The 23,265-nt window shown below is 46.7% G+C and overlaps 1 protein-coding gene and 1 long non-coding RNA gene across 2 annotated transcripts; one reads left to right on the top strand and one right to left on the bottom strand.

The window, feature by feature from the left end:
• Window positions 1-1,404: 1,404 nt before the first annotated feature.
• ZBTB12 (zinc finger and BTB domain containing 12) lies at window positions 1,405-3,717 on the bottom strand. The gene is made up of 2 exons (XM_028120722.1): window positions 3,689-3,717; window positions 1,405-3,182 (listed from the first exon to the last, which is right to left on the bottom strand). The coding sequence occupies exon 2, from the start codon at window positions 3,160-3,162 to the stop codon at window positions 1,783-1,785; it is 1,380 nt and encodes a 459-aa protein (XP_027976523.1). The 5' UTR covers window positions 3,163-3,182; window positions 3,689-3,717; the 3' UTR covers window positions 1,405-1,782.
• An 11,421-nt stretch (window positions 3,718-15,138) lies between these two features.
• On the top strand, window positions 15,139-22,539 carry LOC114222262 (uncharacterized). The gene is made up of 5 exons (XR_003611895.2): window positions 15,139-15,234; window positions 17,530-17,660; window positions 18,573-18,723; window positions 19,037-19,090; window positions 22,390-22,539. It is a non-coding gene; the product is annotated as an uncharacterized LOC114222262 (long non-coding RNA).
• Window positions 22,540-23,265: the final 726 nt, after the last annotated feature.

The following is a 23,265-nucleotide window of genomic DNA, read 5'->3' as shown; positions in this document are numbered from 1 at the left end:
TTTGCTCGACTGCTTTTACCTTGCTGCTTCATGTTTCCTGGAGCAGCGTCCCCTTTTGAAAACCTGGGGCTAAATGTCTCTTCTGTTTATGCCAGACCTGTTACGCCACCATATGAACTAGGGATCCAAGTAAGCCCCCAGAGGCCCAAGAGTTATTACTGCCTGGTGACACTACTAAGTAACCTTTTTTTTTTGCCAAACACCTCACAAGCATAGTCAGGCACTACGCGGGTCATAAGCCCAGTTAACAGTGGAATTATGAATATTACACCAAGATATACAACCTTGATAGCATTATTTAGGGTACCATCCCTTTACGGATTACATTCTGGTCAAAGTTAAGAAAAAACCCTGTTATGATTTCACACGCAGTATTTGATAGAAACCCGTAGTTGGGCTATGGGGCACCTGAGGCCAATTCAAGGCCTTCTGGGAACTGTAGTTCTCTTTGGTTAAGAACTATTCCAGAGCTTTGTGGGACTTGTAGTCTTCTCCATACCCTAATCCAAGCATAGTGTTTTTTTAGCTTTTTCAGAGGACATGAACCTTTTCGTCAGAACATAAATGCCCAAACATAGGCTCCTGCTTACAATTTTGGTGGGCATAATGATCACCTTTATAGCTCATCCCTAAGGCTGATACCAAACTCTTGTAATAGAAGAGGAAGTTGTGTGTTACCACCATGGCCAATCACGGAACATAAGCGTGAGATACCTGCCAGATGCTGAGGTTGCAGAACTGGGAGGGTCCCCAGCCAGAGAAGCCCACTTGTCACGATCCCGTGCTCTTGTCAAGTCTCCTTCAGACATGGGACCTGCACGAGCTTTGCTGAGGATTGAGCAAATGCAATAAGGAGGGAGACGCTGTCTAGGGTGGGATAGTCATATACACGCAGTTGCCAGACAGAGTATAAAAAAAAAGGGTTTGGCTTTTTTTTTTAATTTATTTATTTTGTGGAAAACAAAAGCAGAAAAACTAAAACCCCAAACTCCAGAAAAAATCCTAAAAAATATGTTTTTTCTTAAAAAATACTGTATAAGTCTCTACTCCTCTCCCTCCCCCCCAACAGCCCTCCTTGTATCCTTTCATCTAAGTGCCCTACCCCCACCCCCGCCACTATTCATCCTTCTTGCTATTGTCCCCCACTTTTCCATATCTACCCAGGATGCTCACCCCCAAGTTCTCTTACCTGGCACCTGACATGGTTCTCCCTAGAGTTTCGGTGAGCCTTTACCCACAGTCCCATTCCCCCAGCATGCAAGAACTGTCTCCCCACTTCCTTTTCTGGGATTCAATAATCCTTTCCCCCTACCACTCCCTCTCCCAAGGATCTATTCTATGCAGGAGCATGTAAGCTGCCTCCTGCCAAATTCCCTCCCAATTCCCACCCACCCACCCCCCATCTCAAGAAATATCAGAACCTCTCCCTGGGCAGCCTTAACCAGGAATAAAGTATTTTCCTCTTTTTTTCTTCTCAATCTATAAGACCCTTTCCCTCCCTCCACATATCCATGCACCTCTAAGAGAAGAAAATTTTTCTCTGGGAGCCCATATCCCCTTGGCCTTCTCAAAGAACCCTCTCCTTCTTTTTTTTTTCTTCTGAAAAGACAGGGGTCTTCTCTCCAGGGAATCTTCAGTCCCTCCCTCAGGATGTGTCTGCTCAGGTTCCCCCAACCTACCTGCCTGTTCCCGACCCTCCCACCCCCCTGTTCTCCTGGGCCAGGGAGCTCCCTTCCCACTCAGCCCAGGGACCCCTGCCTCCTGGCTTCCGAGCCCGCCCCGCTAGCGGATGAGGACGTTGATCTCGGCCACGCTGGCCTCCAGCACGTTCTCTGCCGTTGTCTTGCCATGCTGCTCCTTGAGGTGCCGCCTAATGGCGGGCTTGTGAGCGAAGCGCACGTCGCAGTAGGAGCAGCGATAGGGCCTCGCTCCGGAGTGGAGGTTGAGGTGGTCGTGCAGCGTGGACTTCTGCGTGAAGCACTTGCCGCAGATGCCACAGGAGTGCGACTTGACGCCGCGGTGCACGTTCATGTGGCGGTTGAGGTTGCTGCTGTGGTTGAACTGCTTGCCGCAGCGTGGGCACATGAAGATGAAGTGCTGCGCCCGCATGTGGAAGACCAGCTTCTCCACGCCCTGGAACACTTCCGGGCACTTGGTGCACTTGATGTTCTTTAGGGGGTTTCCACTGGAAAAGCCCCCAGGCAGGGGTCCCCGGCTGCCCCCTGCCCCCAGGCTGCCCCCCGCCCCCCGGGCAGCCATAGCCACCGCTGCTGCCTCCACCAGGCCCGAGGTGGCCCCCACGCTGGCTCGGCCTCCGGGGATCAACAGCAAGCCCTCCCCTTCTGCATCCTCAGACAGGCTATAGCAAGCTTTCACTACACCCTGCGGTGGGGCCACAGTGCTGGGGGGCACGCTGCTCTGAGCCAGCTCTCCCAGGTGGCTGCCCACGGAACCTCCGATGCTCAGACCCCCTCCTAAACCTCCGGGAGGTTTGAGCCGGTGTGCCACCTCCAGGGCCGACTCCACCTTGACGATGCAGATGTCGGACACGTCCTCGTCCTCGTCCTCATCTTCTTCCTCGGCCTTCAGCTCCAGGTCCTCGTCCAGGGGAAACTCCAGTTTCACAGGCCGTAGAAGTGGAGGGGGCAGAGGGGGTGGGGGTGGGGGTTTGGGGGCTGGCTTTGGGGTCCTGGCAGGAGGGAGGAGGGATTTGGTGGCACTGACACTGCTCACAAGGCTGGCATCGCTGACCCCATCCTCTTTGAGGCCTATTTTGGGCTCAATGAACTGGCTGAGGGCGTTCCTGCATTTCTCCACCACGTGCTCCATCTGCAGGTAGGAGGCAGCCGTCAGGTAGTTGACGATGTCCCTGACAGCGAATTCCAGAGCGCCCGTGTAGCAGGAGAGGAGCAGGTCGGCCACGATGCGCGCACTGTGCATCAGGGAGACCTGCAGCTCAGAACTGGGGTTCAGCAGGAACTGGTCCCTCAGGAAAGGCGAGCAGGCGGCCAGGATGACCTTGTGGCCACGGAACTTGAGGCTGTCGGCCACAATGGTCACGTCGCAAAACCGCTCCTCTGCGCGGAGCTGGTTCATGTTCCGCAGAGTAGCGGCCTCGTGGCCGGGCAGCTGGAAGCGCAGGACTTCCACCCCAGAGGCCATTGTGGCGGGGGTGGGCAACCCTGGTTGGGAAGGAAACCGGTCAGAGACAAAGGTCTCTGGCTCTCCTAAGCCAAGGCTCCAGGCCCCTCGCCCCCATTCTTGCCCAGCCTCCCAGCTTCAGATCTCCCAGTCTTCAGGCCTCTTCCTCAGTTTCCCCAGTCCCTGGGGAAGCGCTGTCCCTCCGAGAGGACGGAGGCGTGGTTCCCGGGGGCGGGGCAGCGGCGTCCACACCCCCCAGCCCGACCGCCCGCGAGGACCGGGCGAGTCCGCGCGCCCACGGGGAAGGTAGGAAAAACCGGGAGCAGAGGCCTGGGGCTCTGGGCTCCCGGGTGGCCCGGGTTGCAGCCTCTTCTCACCCCGCCCCCTTTCCCCGCTGCTTCATTCCTCCGCCCCCCCTTTGCACGTTTGCACGCGCTTTTCACGTCCTCCCCCCGCCGCCTGCACGCTTCGTGCACGCCCCCCCCACGTTCATAGCTCCGTGGCACGCCCCCCCAGCCCCACGACCCTGAGTGCACGCGCCTCTCACCTGGCCCGGTTCCGCGTGCTGTTTTTTCCCCCCCTATTTCCCCCACCCCCCCCGGGGTCGGCAGCGCCCCCAAACACGGGCAGGGCCTGGGCAGCGCGCAGGCGCGGGGGTGCACGAGGCGCGCGCGCGGGGCCAGCTCCGCGTGGGCGTAAGGAGGGAGGGGCGGGGGCGGCTCGTGCAGTGTGTTCCAGGCCCCGCGCGCCTCGGCGTCGGCGAGAACTCGGGGAGGAGGAAGAGGGGAGGGAATTAAAGGAGCAGGATTCCCCCTTTCCCGACCCCCCTTTCTGCAGCAGGCCCCCCCACACGGTTAAAGGGCCGGATAGCCTGGCCTCCCCTTTGGCCGGTATTATTTGTCCGCCAGAGCGGAAATACGTTCCACACCCCCCTTTCTCGCTCCCCCTCCTCTGTGCCTCCGGGCCCCGCCGCCCGTCTGCGCGTGCGTGCCAAGTGCCGCGCGGAGGCCCGCTTGCTCGGGCCCGCCCCCCGTTCCCGGCTGCCCGCGGCGCCCTCTGCTCCGCGCCCCCCAGCGCGCGCCCCCGCCTGCGCTCCCCGCCTGCCCCGCTCCCGCCGACGGTGCTGCCACCTGCTCGCAGGGGTGGTGCCGCTGTGGCCCAGCTGTGCTGTGCGGAACAGGGCTGCAATCGCAGCCCCTCCCAGGGACCCAGACCGCCCCACGGCTATCGGAGCTGTTGGTCGCTGTTGCCCACGCGGTGCATCCTCTTGCGTATGCTCACAGTCCCTCTGGCCACGCTTCAAGACTCTTTCAACTCTTCCGAAGCTAGTCACCACCCCAGCCCTCCTGGCCTGAACGAAGTTTTAACTTCCTATACAAACAATCCAGTGCCCTCCACTTTCCTCTGTCTCACGATAGTGTAACATCACACCCATCCGACCTTCCCCTCCGTTCTTAGAATTGATCCTACTTCGTGGCAAGGCAAACGTCCTCCGCTTGTGTGTACTGTGATGACCTTGCCCATTTCACCCCTACTGTATAATTAGCCCTAGTACTAATTCTTCTAATTGTGCGATTATTTGTATCAGTACGATTTTACCATCTTTAATCTTTCCTACTGCCGCTGTCCTTCCGATGGCGGGGCTGGCAAGGTCAGAGCTACATCGCCCTAAACAAAACCTCTCCTCAACTCTGCACCTCTGCCTTCTCTTTCTCTGTCACTCCCAACTAACCTGCGGTCTCCACAGCTTCGCCAACAGCATTTATTAACACCTTGGAGATTGCCCTGCCCCCTTTTCCTGCACACTCACTTCCCTACCCATCCAAGTCCAGGTGAAAAAGCCCCTCCTTCCCATTGGTTGGATTGGTTGGTTACATACTCCAGGAGATTAGAGCATTTCTCTTACACAACAATTTTGAGGAAACTGCTTGTTAAATAATGGGTTCAATATCTGGTTTCCCCCGTTAGATTGTAAACTTTTTTTTTTTAAGATTTTTATTTATTTATTTGACAGAGAGAGACACAGTGAGAGAGGGAACACAAGCAGGGTGAGTGGGAGAGGGAGAAGCAGGCTTCCCGTGGAGCAGGGAGCCCGATGTGGGGCCTGATCCCAGGACCCTGGGATCATGACCTGAGCCGAAGGCAGACGCTTAACGACTGAGCCACCCAGGCGCCCCGATTGTAAACTTCTTGATTGCAGGAATTATGTCATGGGTTATATTTTGCAAATAAAAGGCATGCAATAAATGACTGACTGCTGAAGTCATTCCTTTTCAGCTCAGCCAGCATCCACCCAGAAAAAGTTTGTTTCTGACTTAAATTGAATTCCTGAACTCAAAGGGATGACCTTTGGTGGGAGAGTGGGGGCAGTATTTAGTGGTACTTGACTCTTGCCTTTCCCTTTTAAATTCTTTGCCTTTTATGCCTCCACCCAGTTCTCTTTATTCTAAAATGCCCTCTTTGTAGAAATCTCCTTTGTAGTCAGGCCGTATAAATCTGAGAAAGAACTTTGGCTTTTGTGTCAGACACACCTAGGCTCAAAGCCATATTCCACTACCTTTTTTTTTTTTTTTAAGATTTATTTATTTATTGTAGAGGAGGGAGAGGCAGAGAGAGGGGGTGGAGAGAGAGAATCTCAAGCAGATTCCCTGCTGAGCATGAAACCCTACCCCGGGCTCGATCCCAGGACCCTGAGATCATGACCTGAACTGAAATCAAGAGTTGGACATTCAACCAACTGAGTCACCCAGGTGCCCCCATATTCCATTACTTTTTAAAAGAGGACCCTTGGGCAAGTTACTTGATTTTCTGAATCACAGCATCTTTGTCTTTGAATTGGAGACCCTGATTTTTCACAGGGCTAATGTGAGGTGTAAGGGAGCCTGGCAAACAGTAGGTGCTAGAAGAGATAGCTCTCTTCCCCTTTGCCTAATTTGGAGACAGACTACAAAATCTTCAAAAGAACTTTAGCTGGATATTCTGTTTCCCTGTCTCATCTCTTCTCTCCCTCATTGCCAAACTTCTCAAAAGAACAGTTCACACTCCAGTGAAATCAGAAATATAAAGGCTGTCAAAGTAAGAACTGAAGTTTGTAAAACTTTGTATCCTGTCACCTTCTTGCTACGTCTTCTTTCTAGGGGAGTGTGAATGGGACGAGGGGCCTCATCTCAGCTTGGAATTTAAGACAGGTTCTTGGTGGCAGGTAGAGCTGAGAGCTGATGAGTCCTTCAAGTGCCAGGCCCCTCCAGTTACAGTTTTATATGGAAACAAACCGTAGTGCACAAGGCTGTCTTCTCCTGTGCAGCCTGGTGGGGAGATGCTGTAGGGGCTATTTTCCCACATAGCCCATGTAGGGGTATCTAGATCCTTGTCCCTTGGTCACAGACTTCTGCTAGTGTGGGATGAGGGGCCCTCCTGTCCCTGGCTTGCAGTACTAAACTCCCTGGCATAGTGTCAAGGATGGGTAAATTCAGGATTCTTAGTGGGCTTGAGAAATAAAGTCTGACTAGGGAGCGAGAAACAAGTAGGAGACAGAAGGTCTAGGCTCTAGTTCAGGTTGGAGGCCATCAAGGTCCCAGAGGTTTCAGTATTCTCTTCAAGAAATGGAAGGAGGCACCTGGGTGGCTCAGTCAGTTAAGCGTCTGCCTTTGGCTCAGGTCATGATCCCTGGAGCCTGCATCGGGCTCCTTGCTCAGCCCGGAGTCTGCTTCTCCCTCTCTCTCTGCCCCCTGCTCATGCCCACCCCCCCCCATTAAATGAATAAAATCTTTAAAAAAAAAAAAGGAGGGGTTGTCCTATGAAGTCTCTTTCAGCCCTGAGTCTTTAAAAGTTCAATCTGAAGAGAGGTGTGTGTATTTTTGTGTCTATGTGTGGGAGAAGTGATGGAGGACTAGCTAGCTCGTGGCTTAGAGAACCACTCCTGGTTACTGATGGAGGCCAGCAGTGGTCTAGATAATCCCAAACAGGAAGGGTTACATGTTTCTCTGGGGCGTTCAAGGTAGTTCTGGCAGTGGGTGTACTTTTGCCATATGCTTAGCCTAGACTGGAATTAGTATATTCCTTGAGCTACCAATAGGAAATATTGGACTTAAATCCATAGGCTGATAAAACTTTTCCTGTATTACAATAAAACCTCCAAAATCTCTTCCTCTCTTTGACTCACACTCAGCTCTACCCTCACTGTAAGAACCCTGAGTCCTGCTCTGCTGCTCCCTCGGTCTTCTTGTTGCCTGAGCAACTGACTTCCAGGCCTGTGGCACCTGGCTCAGGTCATCCTCTCAGACCCGCCAGTGTCCATGCAGGTGACCTAATCCACACCCCAATTAAAAAATAAATTGTCCGGTTTATTTTATGCTTTCTTAGAGTCATTTGCATGGTTCAACATTCAAAAAGTATATTTTATTTTATTTTTTTAAAAGATTTTATTTATTTGAGAGAGAGAGAATGAGAGAGAGAGAGCACATGAAGGGGGGGAGGGTTAGAGGGAGAAGCAGACTCCCCACTGAGCAGGCACCCTATGTGGGACTTGATCCTGAGACTCCAGGATCATGATGAGAGCCAAAGGCAACCACTGAACCAGCTGAGCCACCCAGGCACCCTCAAAAAACATATTTTATTGAACAGAAAGAGAATCAATACCAGATGGGGATTACTTGCTTGATTATCAAGAGAATATGTTTGATATTCATTTGGGAGAACATTTTTTCGTCTTTAAATTTTTTATTGTTATGTTAATCACCATACATTACATCATTAGTTTTTTTTTAAATTTTTAAATTCTTTTTTTAAAATATTTTATTTATTTATTCATGAGAGACAGAGGGAGAGAGAGAGAGAGGGAGAGAGAGAGAGAGAAGCAGAGGGAGAAGCAGGCTCCCAAGGAGCAGGGAGCCTGATGCAGGACTCGATCCCTGGGATCATGACCTGAGCCGAAGGCAGACACTTAACCATCTGAGCCACCCAGGCGCCCGCATCATTAGTTTTTGATGTAGGGTTCCATGATTCATTGTTTGTGCATAACACCCAGTGCTCCACGCAGAACGTGCCCTCTTTAATACCCATCACCAGGCTAACCCATCCCCCCACCCCCTCCCCTCTAGAACCCTCAGTGTGTTTTTCAGAGTCCATCGTCTCTCATGGTTCGTCTCCCTATTCAATTCCCCCCCTTCATTCTTCCCCTCCTATTATGTTCTTCTTCTTTTTTTTTCTTAACATATATTGCATTATTTGTTTCAGAGGTACAGATCTGTGATTCAACAGTCTTGCACAATTCACAGCGCTCACCATAGCACATACCCTCCCCAATGTCTATCACCCAGCCACCCCATCCCTCCCATCCCACCCCCACTCCAGCAACCCTCAGTTTGTTTCCTAAAATTAAGAATTCCTCATATCAATGAGATCATATGATACATGTCTTTCTCTGATTGACTTATTTCACTCAGCATAACACCCCCCAGTTCCATCCACGTCGTTGCAAATGGCAAGATCTCATTCCTTTTGATGGCTGCATAATATTCCATTGTAAATATATACCACATCTTCTTTATCCATTCATCTGTCGATGGACATCTTGGCTCTTTCCACAGTTTGGCTATTGTGGACATTGCTGCTATAAACATTGGGGTGCACGTACCCCTATGGATCCCTACATTTGTATCTTTGGGGTAAATACCCAGTAGTGCAATTGCTGGATCGTATGGTAGCTCTATTTTCAACTTTTTGAGGAACCTCCATACTGTTTTCCAGAGTGGTTGCACCAGCTTGCATTCCCACCAACAGTGTAGGAGGGTTCCCCTTTCTCCGCGTCCCTGCCAACATCTGTCGTTTCCTGACTTGTTAATTTTAGCCATTCTGACTGGTGTGAGGTGGTATCTCATTGAGGTTTTGATTTGGATTTCCCTGATGCTGAGCGATGTTGAGCACTTTTTCATGTGTCTGTTGGCCATTTGGATGTCTTCTTTGGAAGAATGTCTGTTCATGTCTTCTGCCCATTTCTTAATTGGATTATTTATTCTTTGGGTGTTGAGTTTGATAAGTTCTTTATAGATTTTGGATACTAGCCCTTTATCTGATATGTCATTTGCAAATATCTTTCATTTGGGAGAACATTTTTACCGTGGTGGGGAATAAGGACTCATAAGCACATGATAAAAAAAAAAATCTATCACCTTGGGAATTCTGGCCAATGAAATTGCTCAAGCAAAAGTAGCTCAACAAAAATCATTAGACTCCTTGGCCTGGGTAGTTCTGGACAGTAGAATGGCCTTAGATTATATTTTGGCAGAACAGGGAGGGATATGCAAGGTAATTAACTCTTCCTGCTGCATTTACATTAATTCTTCAGCTGAAGTAGAAATCCGCCTAGACAAGATTAGAGAACAAGCCACTTGGCTGCAACAAATTGCTGCTGAAATCCCAGGAACAGAATGGAATTGGTTTTCTGGTCTGTTTTTCTGGATTCCTCAAGGAATTTGATCAATACTCTGGGCAATAACCCAAGTGGGATTATCTATCTCGACTGTGCTTTTTATGATTTATCTACTCATAAATGTGGCATGAGTTCCTGCTCAAAAGCAGCAAAAGCAGGAATTAACTTAATGGTTGTCCAAAGCTTTGAAGTTAGGCCAGGCCAGAGGACTTACAGTTAGGAGCAAACCAGTTTCATTCCTCTAATCCTGATCTTCACCCCTCTTCAGCAGGAACTAGCTAGAGTTCCTATACCTCAAGACTGAGGACTGACTAAAGACTGGGGCGGGGGCACTGAGACTGGGGATGCAAATTCCCACAGACCCCATGGTTTAGACATAGCTGCCTCTGACCAGCCATGTAGCCCGTAGTTACTGTTAAAGAAACCTGTAAGATTGCCTCAGGAAATCACATTCTGTTGCCTCCTGAAAAGTCTGTGGGATGCTGTTCTGCCTGAGATGATAAACATCATGTGCCACATTTGCAAGAAAAGAGATAATAGTTTGCAGCTTAGTAATAGTCACAGGATTTAAAACTTCTGCCTTTGTACTCTAGAGGTGACATCACTAAACATAATCTGCCGAGAATGTTTTGCAGTTCCAGGCCCCTAAAGAGGAACAAACAGGCCCCTGCTGCAGAACGACCACCTCACTACAAATCGCACCAAAACCAGACAAGGAGATGCCAAACAGGAGAAGATGATCAGAAAGGAAATATTATAGTCGACCTAATAGCCAATCAATCAGCATGATCCAAGACCCTTACCCTGAATTTTCACCCTTTATTTTATTATTTTATTTTTTTGTTTTTAAGATTTTATTTATTTATTTGACACAGAGAGAGCGTGAGCTGGGGAGGAGCAAGGGGAGGGGGAGAAGCAGGCTCTCGCTGAACAGGGAGCCCGATGCGGGGCTCCGTCCCAGGGCCCTAGGATCATGACCTGAGCTGAAGGCAGATGCTTAACTGCCTGAGCCACCTAGGCACCCTTATTTTATTTTTTAAAAGATTTTATTTATTTATTAGAGAGAGAGAGAGAGTACGAGCTGGGGTCGGAGGGGCAGAGGGAGAGGGAGAAGCGGGCTCCCCACCGAGCAGGAAGCCCAACTCAGGGTTGATCCCAGGACCCCCTGATCATGACCCAAGCCAAAGGCAGCCACTTAACCAACCGAGCCACCAAGGAACCCCTGAATTTTCACCCTTTAAAAACCCCTGCTTGGAAGCCGGTGGGGAGCTTAGGCCTCTGAGCATTAGCTCTCTGTTCTCCTGGGTGATGCCACACCAATAAATGGCCTATTTTTCTTCACTCCAAAAACAAACAACACCAAAACCCAAAAGTAACCAAAACAAAACCCCCCAAAAACAAACAACCAACTAAACAAAACAAAAGCCAAAACCCCCAAACCCACAAAATTCAGAAAGTGTAAAAGGGTACATACTGAAAGGTCTCCCGCTACCTCCCCACCCAGTTCCCCTGCCCTCCGGCCACCAATATTACTGGTTTCTTCAAAGTTGCTTGACCTGCTGACAACTTTTATCTTCACTCCATTTCATCCACTTTCTTGCCAGGCTCGCCCTCTGGTGATTGACAGCATCTGGAACTTCCTCCTTTCTGAAATTTGGAATGCCAGTGCACCATTCTCTGAGTAGCCCTTGGATCTCTCCCTCTTGCGGGGCAGTGAGTATACCTGCCCCACTCCCCAGGGAGACCTCCAGGCATCTTGTCTTCCCCTTTCTCCCTGTCCAGCCAGGAGAGCACTCACGTGCAGCACTCAGCTGCTATGACGTAGTGGCACCCTTCAGTTGGGTTCTTGGTGCCCCTTGGTGCACTTGGAAGAACCCCTCTGCCCCCTCTCCTGAGCCCCCACCCTTCTCCCGATCCCCTTCTCGCAGCAGACTGAAGTGCCCTCCTTCACACTCCAAACATCTCTTTCTTTGCTCATCCTTATTTCCCTTTCCTTAATTTCAGAGCCTGTTGAAAGCCCATCCATCCTTCTTACATCCTTCTTTTTTTTTTTTTTTTTAAAGATTTAATTTATTTATTTGTCAGAGTGAGAGAGTACAAACGGGGGAGTGGCAGGCAGAGGTAGAAGCAGGCTCTCTGCTGAGCAGGGAGCCAATGCGGGGCTTGATCCCAGGACCCTGGGATCAGGACCTGAGCTGAAGGCAGACGCTTAACTGACTGAGCCACCCAGGCGTCACCCTACATCCCATTCTTAACCTTGCTTTGTTCCTTGCCCTCCTGGGCTTTATACGCGCCTCTTTATTTTAAACCCAGACAAGCCTTTGCTGCCTTAAAAGAAAAAATCCTTCTTCAGCCTGGTCCCTCTTGGCTGCCACCACATCTTACCTTACCCTTCTCAGTGCAGCCAGCATTCCGACTGTCCCCCAGGCCTTCGTGCTCATCCTGTCTCCTAAGAATATATATTGTGAATACATTATACACATAGAAGAACGTATAAAATGAGCATGTAGGGTGCCTGGGTGGCTCAGTTGGTTGGGCGGCTGCCTTCGGTTCAGGTCATAATCCTGGAGTCCCGGGATCGAGTCCCGCATCGGGCTCCCTGCTCGGCGGGGAGTCTGCTTCTCCCTCTGCCCCTCCCCCCTCTCATGTGCTCTCTGTCTCTCATTCTCTCTCTCAAATAAATAAATAAAATCTTAAAAAAAATGAGCATGTATAGTTAAAGACAAATGAAACAGGGGCACCTGGGTGGCGCAGTTGGTTAAGCATCTGCCTTCAGCTCAGGTCATGATCTCAGGGTCTTGGGATCGAGCCCCACATCGGGCTCCGTGCTCATCAGGAGCCTGCTTCTCCCTTTCCCTTTGCTGCTCCCCCTGCTTGTGCTCTCTTGCTCATGCACTCTCTCAAGTAAATAAATAAAATATTTAAAAAAAATGAAATAGAATACCTGGGCACCTGACCACAGCTTAAGAAATAAATTCCCAGGACCTTTGATGTCCTGTGGGCTCCACACTAACTGCATCCCTCTCCCTTCCTGCAGGATGACCTCTACCCTGAATTTCTTAAATATATGTCCATTTCTTGTCTTCATAATTTCACTATCTATGCATGTTGTAGGTATTCCTAAATAGCATGCTGTTTAGCTTCCATCTTCATATAGATGGAATCATATGTTATGTATTTTTTTCTGGAGCAGGCTTTTTAACTCATTCTGATTTTGTTGGGTTGTATAGTTGTAATTCATTCACTTTCGTTCTATTGCATGCTTACACCACAATTAATTAATCCTTTGTCCTGCTGATGGACATTTGCTTTGTTTAAAGATTTATTTATTTGAGAGAGAGAGAGAGCAAGAGCAAGCAGGGAGGGCGGCAGAGGGAGAGGGAGAGAGAATCTCCAGCAGACTCCCTGTTGAGCATGGAGCCTGATACGGGGCTCGATCTCACAATCCTGAGATCATGACCTGAGCTGAAATCAAGAGTCGGACACTCAACTGACTGAGCCACCCAGGCGCCCCACATTTGTGTTGTTTAAACTGGTGGTTATCATAACAATGCTTCTGTGAGCTCTCTTTTACTCTTCTCTGAGTGGGACATGTCAGCTTTTCCGGGCAGCAGGCTTCAAACTAGGGACCTATATCTCTGTAGTGCAGGAGGACTGTCCAAGGAGTAGGTGGACCTGGATGGATGTAAGGGAACCCTTTTCAGATCTGACTCTCCCAAAAGGCGTAGGGTCCTGAGGAGACCCCTGTGAAGGAAAAACACGTGCCCCATCCCCTTGCCCAGCCCTCCCTTACCACAGAAACTAGGCCCCAGGGGCATTCAAGAGGGTCAAAACACCAGGGCACCAAAGGGACAGTTCCAGAATCTGTGTTGGTTCTGAGAAAGTGAGTGACCTAGCGACATCATTCTGCAAGTCAGCTACTTTCTCCGTCCTTTCAACAGAGTTGAGTGTTAGCTGATTTATTATTTTATCCTTTTTATTATTGAGGTGAAATCGATATAACATAAAATTAACCATTTGAAGTGAACAATTTAGTGGCATTTAGTGCATTCACAATGTTGTGCAACCACCACCTCTATCCACCTCTATCTTGTTCCAAAACATTTTCATCACCCCAGAAGAAACCTATACCCACTAAACAGTGCTCCCTTCCTCCCTCCAGCTCTCAGCAACCCCCAGTAGGTATCCTGTTTCTCTGGAACTATCTATTCTGGATATCTTGTGTAAATGGAATCATGCACTATGTGGCCCCGGATCCGGCTTCTTTCACATGGTGTAATGCATGTTCATGCATGCTGCAACGTGGATCGATACTCCCTCCCTTCAATGGCCGACTGATATTCCAGTGTATGGATATACCACAACTGGTTTGTTCATTCCTCCGTTGATGGATGTTTGGCATTGCCACCTTTTGGCAATTGTGAATAGTGCTGCTATGCCCATGTATTTGTTGAGTACCTGTTTTTAGTTTTTTGGGGGTATGCACCTAGGTGTTGGATTTCTGAGTAGTTCCATATTTAACTTTGGAGGAACCACCAAACAGTTTTCCACGGCCGCTGAACCATTCTGTATTCCCACCAGCACATTGTATGAGGATCCCAATTTCTCCACATCTTAGCTATCACTTATTTTCCATATATATATGTATTTTAAGCCATCCCAGTGGGTATGAAATGGTAGCTCATTTTGGTTTTGATTTGTATTTCCCTAATGACTCACAATGTTGAGTATTTTTTCAGGTGGTTGTTGGTGTCACTTGTATTTCTTCTCTGAGAAATATCAATTCAAGTCCTTTGACCATTTTTAAATTTAATTGTTTGCCTTTTTGTTGTTGAATTGTAAGTGTTGTTTATATATTGTGGATACTAGATTCTTATAAGATACACGATTTACAAATATTTTCTCCCATTCTGTAGGTTGTCTTGTTTACTTTCTTGATGAAATGTCTTTAGATTGGGGCACCTGGCTGGCTCAGTCAGCAGAGTGTGCAACTCTTGATGAGTTCAAGTTGCATGTTGGGTATAGAGCTTACTAAAAAAAAAAAAAATAGTAATAAAGTGTTTAGAAGTACAAATATTTTATTTTTTTAAGATTTTATTTATTTGACAGAGAGAGACACAGCGAGAGAGGGAACACAAGCGGAGGCAGAGGGAGAGGGAGAAGCAGACTCCCCACTGAACAGGGAGCCCAATGTGGGGCTCGATCCCAGGACTCTGGGATCATGACCTGAGCCGAAGGCAGATGCTTAACGACTGAGCCACCCAGGCGCCCCTAGAAGTACAAATATGTTAAATTTTGGTGATGTCCAACTATTTTTCCTTTTGTTGCTTGTGCTTTTGGTGTCCATATCTAAGGAACAATCACCAAGGGGTGCCTGGCAGTCTCAATCAGAAGAGTGTGCAACTCTTGATCTCAGGGTCATGAGTTCAAGCTCCACATTGTGTGTAGATTACTAAAAAAAATAAATAAACTTAAAAAAAATCACCAAATCCAAGGTTGTGAACTTCTAACCGTTCTTAAACTCTTGTATTTAGGTTGTTGAACCATTTTGAGTTAATTTTTGTATACATTGTGAGATAGGGGTTCGACGTCTTTCTTTTGCATGTGGATATCCAGTTTTCTAGCACCATTTGTTGAGGAGACCAGCTGATTGATTTTTGATGGTAAGTCACTGTGTTTTGGTATATAACATCATATGATTTCAAAGAACTTAGTGACATTGCTATGACAAAACTTCCATTTACATCTACATATTTATGGGAGCAAAATTTTCAGTTCTTAAATCTATAAAAATGAAAACTAGGGGGATGCCTGGGTGGCTCAGTCGGTTGGGCATCTGCCTTTGGCTTGGGTCATGATCCCAGGGTCCTGGGATTGGGTCCCGTGTCGGGTTCCTTGCTTGGCGGGGAGCCTGCTTCTCCCTCTGCCTGCCACTCCCCTTGCTTGTGCTCTCTTTCTCTGACAATAAATAAATAAAATCTTAAAAAAAAATGAAAACTAGGAATAGAATTCATGCTGAATCTTGTCTAATTCTAGCCATAATGTTCATTCATGTAGTTCATAAATACATGAACTAATTGAAAAGAAAGTGGCCCAACCATCTTATTTAGAATTGTACTTCTTTTTAAAAAAAATGTTATGTATTACTAACTTATTTTTTAAATTGTTAATTAATTAATTAATTAGAGTAAGCTCTACACCCAATGTGGGGCTTGAACTCATGACCCCAAGATCAAGAGTTGCATGCTTTACTGACTGAGCCAGCCAGGTGCCCCTAGAATTGCACTTCTAATCTAATTTTATTTATTTATTTATTTAAAGATTTATTTATTTACTTTAGAAAGAGAGAGTGTGTGTGAGTGGGGGGAGGGGCAGAGGAAGAAGGAGCACGAGAGAATCTCAAGCAGAATCCCCGCTGAGTGCAGAGCCCTACCCAGGGCTCCATCTCAGGACCCTGAAATCAAGAGCTGAAATCAAGAGTCGGACATTTAACCAACTGAGCCACCCAGGCACCCCTCTAATTTTATTTTTTATGCTTAATCATTAGTTAGCAAAGTTTATCATATATTCATGTTGTTTTAACAAATTAATTTTTAATGATAATCATAACAATTACTTAATCCAGAAGGAAAAGTTTGAAACTTAGTGCTGTAAGGCCACAGGAAATTTTAAATTTTCCTTTTTTTTTTTTTAAAGTAGGCTCCATGCCCAGCGTGGAGCCCAACATGGGGCACAAACTCATGACCCTGAGATCAAGACCTAAGCTGAGATCAAGAATCTGATGCTTAACTGACTGAGCCACCTGGGTGCTCCTAAAAATTCAGTTTTTTAAAGAAATTTTATTTATTTTAAGTAAGCTCTACACCCAATATGGGGCTCAAACCCAAGCCTCGAGATCAAGACTTGTATGCTTTTCCCACTGAGCCAGCCAGGCACCCCTAAAAATCAATTTTTATCTATATACATATTTTCATTGCAGAGAATAGAAGACTTTCAAACATAAGCCATATTTTATTAAGATAATGTTTTGGTAGGTCAAAAGAGAAATATGAATTCAGAAGAAATGGAACATGTGAAATTTCTGATTGTTACAGAAGAGAGTGGTCATGGGCTTTTTAATGAATCAGAGAGGGTAAAGGGTCAGTATTTACAACACACTGGAAATTGCATTTTCTTGCAATGACTTAAACATTTCAGGAAAATTTTAGATAGTAACATAAAAATGTGCAAGGGGTGGGCGCCTGGGTGGCTCAGTTGGTTGGGCGGCTGCCTTCAGCTCAGGTCATGATCCTGGAGTCCCAGGATGAAGTCCCACGTCAGGCTCCCTGCTCGGCGGGGAGTCTGCTTCTCCCTCTGACCCTCCCCCCTCTCGTGCTCTCTCTCTCTCATTCTCTGTCTCAAATAAATAAAAAAAAAATCTAAAAAAAAATGTGCAAGGGATACCTACATAGTTTACAAACTTTTTTAAACACGAGCAACAAAGATGAAGTGCTTCTCATGCTTTGTTGTGCATGTGAATCATCTGGAGATTTGTTCAAATGCAGATTCTGAGTCGAAGGTCTGGATGGCGCCTGAGGTTCTGCATTTCTACAAGCTCGCAGTGATGCCCACGCTGCTGGTCTGTGGACCACGCTTTGAGTAGCAAGCATCAGTACACAGTAGGCCCCCCCTTATCCGTGGGGGATACATTCCGAGACCTTCAGTGGATGTCTGACACTACAGAGGTCCCGAACCCCATAGATACTATTTTTTCAACACATACATACCTATGATAAAGTTGAATTTATAAATTTGAATTTATAATTTATAAATTTATAAAGTTGAATTTATAAACAGTAAGATTAACAAGAGTAACATAATACAACAGAACAATTATAACAATATACTGTAATGAAAGTGATATGAATGCAGTCTCTCTCTCAAATGTCTTATTGAACTGTACTCACTCTTCTTGTAAGGACGTTAGATGATAAAGCGGCTGCCTGAGAGATAAAGTGAGATGAATGACTGGCATTAGGCTCCTGTTGACTTGATCCACTCGATCCGTCAGAAGTAGGATCATCTGCTTTCAGACCGAGGTTGACTGCGGGTAACAGCAGCTGTGGAAAGTGAAACTAGGGATAAGGGGGGTGGTGCTGCCTTGGATAAGGGGGTTAACTGCCGCGGATAAGGGGGGATGCTGCCACGGATGGGGGGCTACTGCTGCGGATAAGGGGGGGTGGTGCTGCCTCGGATAAGGGGGGTTAACTGCCGCGGATAAGGGGGGGCTGCCGCGGATAAGGGGGAGATGCTGCTGCAGATAAGGGGGGATGCTGCCATGGAAAAGAGGGGTACCGCTGTATTCCTACCAGTGGAACTGCTGGACGATGGGATCTTCACATGTTCCACTCCCCTGCCTGATGCTGAAGTATCTTCTGAAGTAGTTGTACCAATTTACACTCCCCAGCAGGGGCCCCACCACTGCTTGTGAGGGGTCACCCTAGGCTTTCTGACTCCCAGCGCTCACCTCGCTTGAGCCTTCTGTAGCCGGGGGTGCATTTGACTATGCTTGTCTGGTACACTGTCTTCCCCTGGTTTCTGTGACACCTCTTTCTTCCAGCTTCCCTTTCTTCTACAACCTCAGGCTCCTCTGCAACCCCTTGCTCTCTTCCTTTGTCCACCTCTTAACTGTTGGTGTCCTTGGCTTTTATTCTCCTTGTTCCTCCCGGGCCATAGCTTGTGCGCTTAAGAGGTGGATTACCACCTGGGAGACTCTGATGGTTAGTTTTATGTGTCAACTGGGTGGGCTATAGTACCCAGTCCTTTAGTCAAACACTACTCTGGATGTTTCTGTGAAGGTGTTTTGTAGATATGATTAACATCTACACTCAGTTGACTCTAAGTAAAGGAGGTTTTCCTTGATAATGTGGGGGGGCCTCATCTAATCAGTTGAAGGCCCCAGGAGCAAAAACTGAAGTTTCCCAGAGAAACTCAAGACTATCACATAGAAATCTTGCTTCAGTTTCCAGCCTGCCAGCCTGATCTACAAATTCGAACTCAAGACCACAACATCTACTCTTCCCTGAGTTTCCAGCCTGCTGGCCTGCCCTACGGATTTTGGACTTGGCAGCTCCCATAACTGCATGAGCCAATTCCTTAAAATAACTCTCTTTGTATGTATTTATTTTTAAAGATTTTATTTTTTTTATTTGAGAGAGAGCAAGAGTGAGAGTGAGAGAGAGTGAGCATGAGCGGGTGGGGGGGGGCGGGGTGGAGTGGGGAAGGGGAGAGGGAGAAGCAGACTTCCTGCTGAGCAGGGAGCCCGATGCAGGGCTCGATCCCAGGACCCTGGGATTATGACCTGTGCTGAAGGCAGAAGCTTAGCCAACTGAGCCACCGAGGCACCCCAATCTTTTTGTATTTATGTTTCTGCTTTTCTGGAGAACCATGACTGATATAGATTCCCATGTTTCTGTCTCCCACCAGACCTGCCTCCTGTTTCGGGTCTAGAATATCCATCTTCTCCTGAATGTTCTAAAGGTACTTAAAACACAATATGTCCTGGATAGAATCTGTTCTCTTTCTCCCCAAACCTGTTTCTCCATATAGGTGCCACCATCCATCCCATCACCCAAGCTAAAAACTTGGGATTCGATACGGACTTCTCTTTGTCCTTCATTCCTCATATATACTTAGCCACCAAATCCCTTACCCATCCATTTAATAAATATATGAGTTCCTACAATGTGCCAATGCTGAAAGTGCAGGTAGTTCAAAGGAGAGTAAGACCCATTTGCTGAGGGTGTGGAGAAACTGAAACCCTTGTTGATGGGAATACTAAATGGTACTGAAAACACCATGGTGGTTCCTCAAAAAATTAAAAATAGAATTACCACGTGATTCAGAAACTCCACTTCTGGGTATACATCCAAAAGAATTGAAAGCAGGGTCTCAAAGAGATACTTGTATACCCATATTCACAGCAACATTACTCACAGTAGCTAAAACATGAAAACAGTACAAATGCCCATCAACAGAGGAATGGATGAGCAAAATGTGGGTGCACATACAATAGAATATTACTCAGCCTTAAAAAGGTTGGAAATTCTGACACATGGTACAACATGGATGAAACTCGAGGACCTTGTGCTAAGGGAAATAAGCCAGACACAAAAGGACAAGAACTGTATGATTCCATTTATATGAGATACTTAGAGCAGTCAAAATCATGGAGACAGAAAGCAGAATGGTGGTTACCAGGGCTGGGGGAGTGGGGAACAAGGAGTTAGTGTTTAATGGGTATAGAGTTTCAGGTTTTTGTTTTTTTTTAAGATTTATTTATTTGAGAGAGAGAGAGCGTGGGTGAGAGGGAGAGGGAGAGAGAACCTGAAGCAGTCTCTGCCTTGAGCACAGAGCCTGACGTGGGGCTTGATCCGACAACCCCGAGATCATGACCTAAGCCGAAACCAACAGTCAGACGCTTGACTGACTAAGCCACCCAGGCGCCCCGGAACAATCATTTTAATACAGAAAATTGTCCTGTCAAATATAACCCTTGAAAAAGAAACCTATCTCTTTAAAAGCTAAAAACCCATACCTATTTATTGGACACATTTTACTTTTCTTATTGGTTTCCCAGGAAGCTAAAACCTCTCTAATATTTCACTGCCTTTTTAAAAAAATTTAATTTAATTTTTTCTTAAAGATTTTATTTACTTGACAGAGAGAGACACAGCGAGAGAGGGAACACAAGCAGGGGGAGTGGGAGAGGGAGAAGCAGGCTTCCCACCGAGCAGGGAGCCCGATGCGGGGCTCGACCCCAGGATCCTGGCATCATGACCTGAGCAGAAGGCAGACGCTTAACGACTGAGCCATCCAGCGCCCCTATTTCACTGCCTTTTAAATTGAATAATAAAACGTTAATTTGTAAAAACAAAAACAAAAACAAAAATGAAAGAAAAAAAAATTCCTACCTCCAAGAAGACTACAGTTAATAACTACGTAGCCAGAGTATGCTGGGGTAAGCGCTGAGATGGGGGCAGCCTGGGTGTGGTGAGAGCCCAACAGAGAGCACAGAGGGGCCTCCGAGGTCTACCCCTCAACACTTGTCCTGGCTCTCCTTCCCCACTGCTCTGCTTCCGTGTAGCCCCTGGTCTCTTACAAGGATTAGAAATGTCTCCTAACTGGTCTTCCAATTCACCTTCCATAGTTTCCAGAATAATATTTTTTGAAATGCTGATGATATCATATCACTTCTGGGGCGCCTGGGTGGCTCAGTCGGTTAAGAGTCTGCCTTCGGCTCAGGTCATGGTTCCAGGGTCCCGGGATCGAGACCTGCATGGGGCTCCCTACTCGGCGGGAAGCCTTCTTCTCCCTCTCCCACTTCCTCTGCTTGTGTTCCCTCTCTCGTTGTCTCTCTGTCAAATAAATAAATAAAATCTTAAAAAACAAAACAAAACAAAAGAAGAAATCATATCACTTCCCTGCCTCAAATACCATATAACTAATTGCCTTACAAGCCACCAACCTGGCTCCTGAGTAGGGCAGACTCTCCTGCCCAGTCTGTTTAGCCATGTGGCTATGCTTAACTTCAAGAGTGCTGAGAAATTCAGTCCTACCATGTGCCCGGAAGAAGGCAGAAAATAGGAAAACTAGAGAACGGCCTCCATGACTTCCACAGCTTGGTGAAGTGCCTACCTGCTTCCATCTCTCTCTTCCACTGGACACTGCGGATCCCAAGCACGGCACAGGGTCCCTGCCCTTGAGCGGTTTGTGCCCCAGGAATGGGCAGAGACCAGTAAATCAATGGATTATAATTCTCCATGTTCCTGTTACAGTCCAGGTTTGGCTGGCGTGTTGGCTGGGGAAAACCCATGAAAGAAGAGCAATGGATTATGGGAGAGGAGAGTGGGAAAGGGACAGTCTTAATTTGCATGTCCCTAAAAGCAGAAGCGGAGATGTAGGTTTAGGCAGTTAATTTAGGTGATTCAAGAATGCAGAAGTGAGGCAGTGTGATATCGTGAAGAAGGAAAAGCCAATTTAGGAGGACAGCGATGTTACTGTTGTGCGCGATGGGACTTTGATTCCACTGCAACTTTCTGAGGAGGGAAACAGAACATCTCCAGAAATTGCCCACCAGAAGGACAGGAGGCAGGTGCATTTAGCCACCAATGGGCACCGAGGCTCTGGAAAAGGCCCAGGTTGGGATGATTTAGCACAAGCTGAGTCTGAGCTCCAAAGAACTGTCCACCTCAGCCATAGCTGAAATCAGAGAGGGGCAGAGAAGATACAGGGCACAGAAAGTGGCTGCTACAGGGGGCCTAAGGTTTCTTAAATTACTGCTTTCTGTCAGTTGCTGTGCTAGGTGCTAATTTATGTACCTTACTCTTTTTAGTACAGCAACATTATGAGGTAGGTTTTGTGGTAATTTATAGAAAGATGGTAGCATGTCCCAGAGCAAAGCATAATGGGTGGCTCTGACGGGGTGGCTTTACCTTCGTCTGGTCATTTTTCAAAAAGGTCTATCTCAGAAATGGGATTTTAAAAATGCAGATATGACTGGGCTCCAAAGGACTGACTCATGCCAATAACACTCATGAAAGTCTAATGTATAAATGGCTCATTTATTAATTTCAATGGTAGGTGTAACTTGCAAGATGATTTGATAATTATGTTCCTTGAGCTTTATAATTTATTCATTTGATATTTTTGAGAGAGCCTATTGTGTGGCAGGATCTTTTTGTCTTGTCTAGTCTTTTTATTTGCTTGTTTGATCTTAGTCATTTAATGGTCAAAGGGGGTTAAAGTTTTTTATAGTTTACCTTTTTTTTTTTTTTAAGATTCTATCCACTTATTTGTCAGAGAGAGAGAGAGGGAAAAGCAGACCTCCTACTGAGCAGGGAGCCCAACTTGGGGCTCAACACGGGGCTCGATCCCAGGACGCTGAGATCACGACTTGAGCTGAAGGCAGATGCTTAACCGACTGAGCCACCCAGGCGTCCCAGAAATAAATTCTTTAAAAAAAGTCAATGTGTTGTACACTTAAGATTAATGCACTATATGTGTGTTATATCTCAATTAAAAAAGATAATGCCAGTGGGTGTGTCAAAGGTGAAGTGTCACATGTTATTAAAAATAGATTTGACCATTTCATCTAGGTTTTCCAATTTGCTGGCATACAATTGCTCACAATACTCACTTACAATCCTTTTTATTTCTGGAATTAATGTCCCCAGTTTCATTTCCGATTCTAGTAATTTGTGTCTTCTCTTTTTTCTTAGTCCAGCCAACTAAAAGGTTGTCAATTTTGTTGATCTCTTCAAAGAAACAACTTTTGGTTTCATTGATTTTCTTTACTGTTTTTCTAATTTCTATTTTGTTTATCTCTGCTCTGACCTTCATTACTTCCTTTTGCTAGTTTTAGGTTTAGTTTGTTCTTTTTCTAGTTACTTAAGTTGTAAAGGTAGGTTATTGATTTGAGAACTTTCTTGTTTTTTAATGTAAGTGTTTATAGTTATACATTTCCCTCTTAATACTGCTTTTGCTGCCTCCCGTAAGTTTTGGTATGTTGTGTCTTCATTTTCATCTGTCTTTAAGTATTTTCTAATTTCCCTTGTGGTTTCTTCTTTGATCCACTGATTGTTTAAAAGTGTGTTGTTTAATTTCCACAAATTTATGAGTTTTCCAGTTTTACTGTTGTTGTTGGTTTCTAACTT

The sequence above is a fragment of the Eumetopias jubatus genome, unplaced genomic scaffold (genome assembly GCF_037043125.1).
Source record: "Eumetopias jubatus isolate StellerSeaLion01/CBP00866 unplaced genomic scaffold, mEumJub1_p1.0 scaffold_6, whole genome shotgun sequence".
NCBI lineage: Eukaryota > Metazoa > Chordata > Mammalia > Carnivora > Otariidae > Eumetopias > Eumetopias jubatus.
This window is presented reverse-complemented; position numbering and strand designations above follow the sequence as displayed.

Coding starts and splice junctions, on each gene's coding strand:
- ZBTB12 (XM_028120722.1), bottom strand. CDS start 3,162: ATGGCCTCTGGGGTGGAAGTCCTGCGCTTCCAGCTGCCCGGCCACGAG.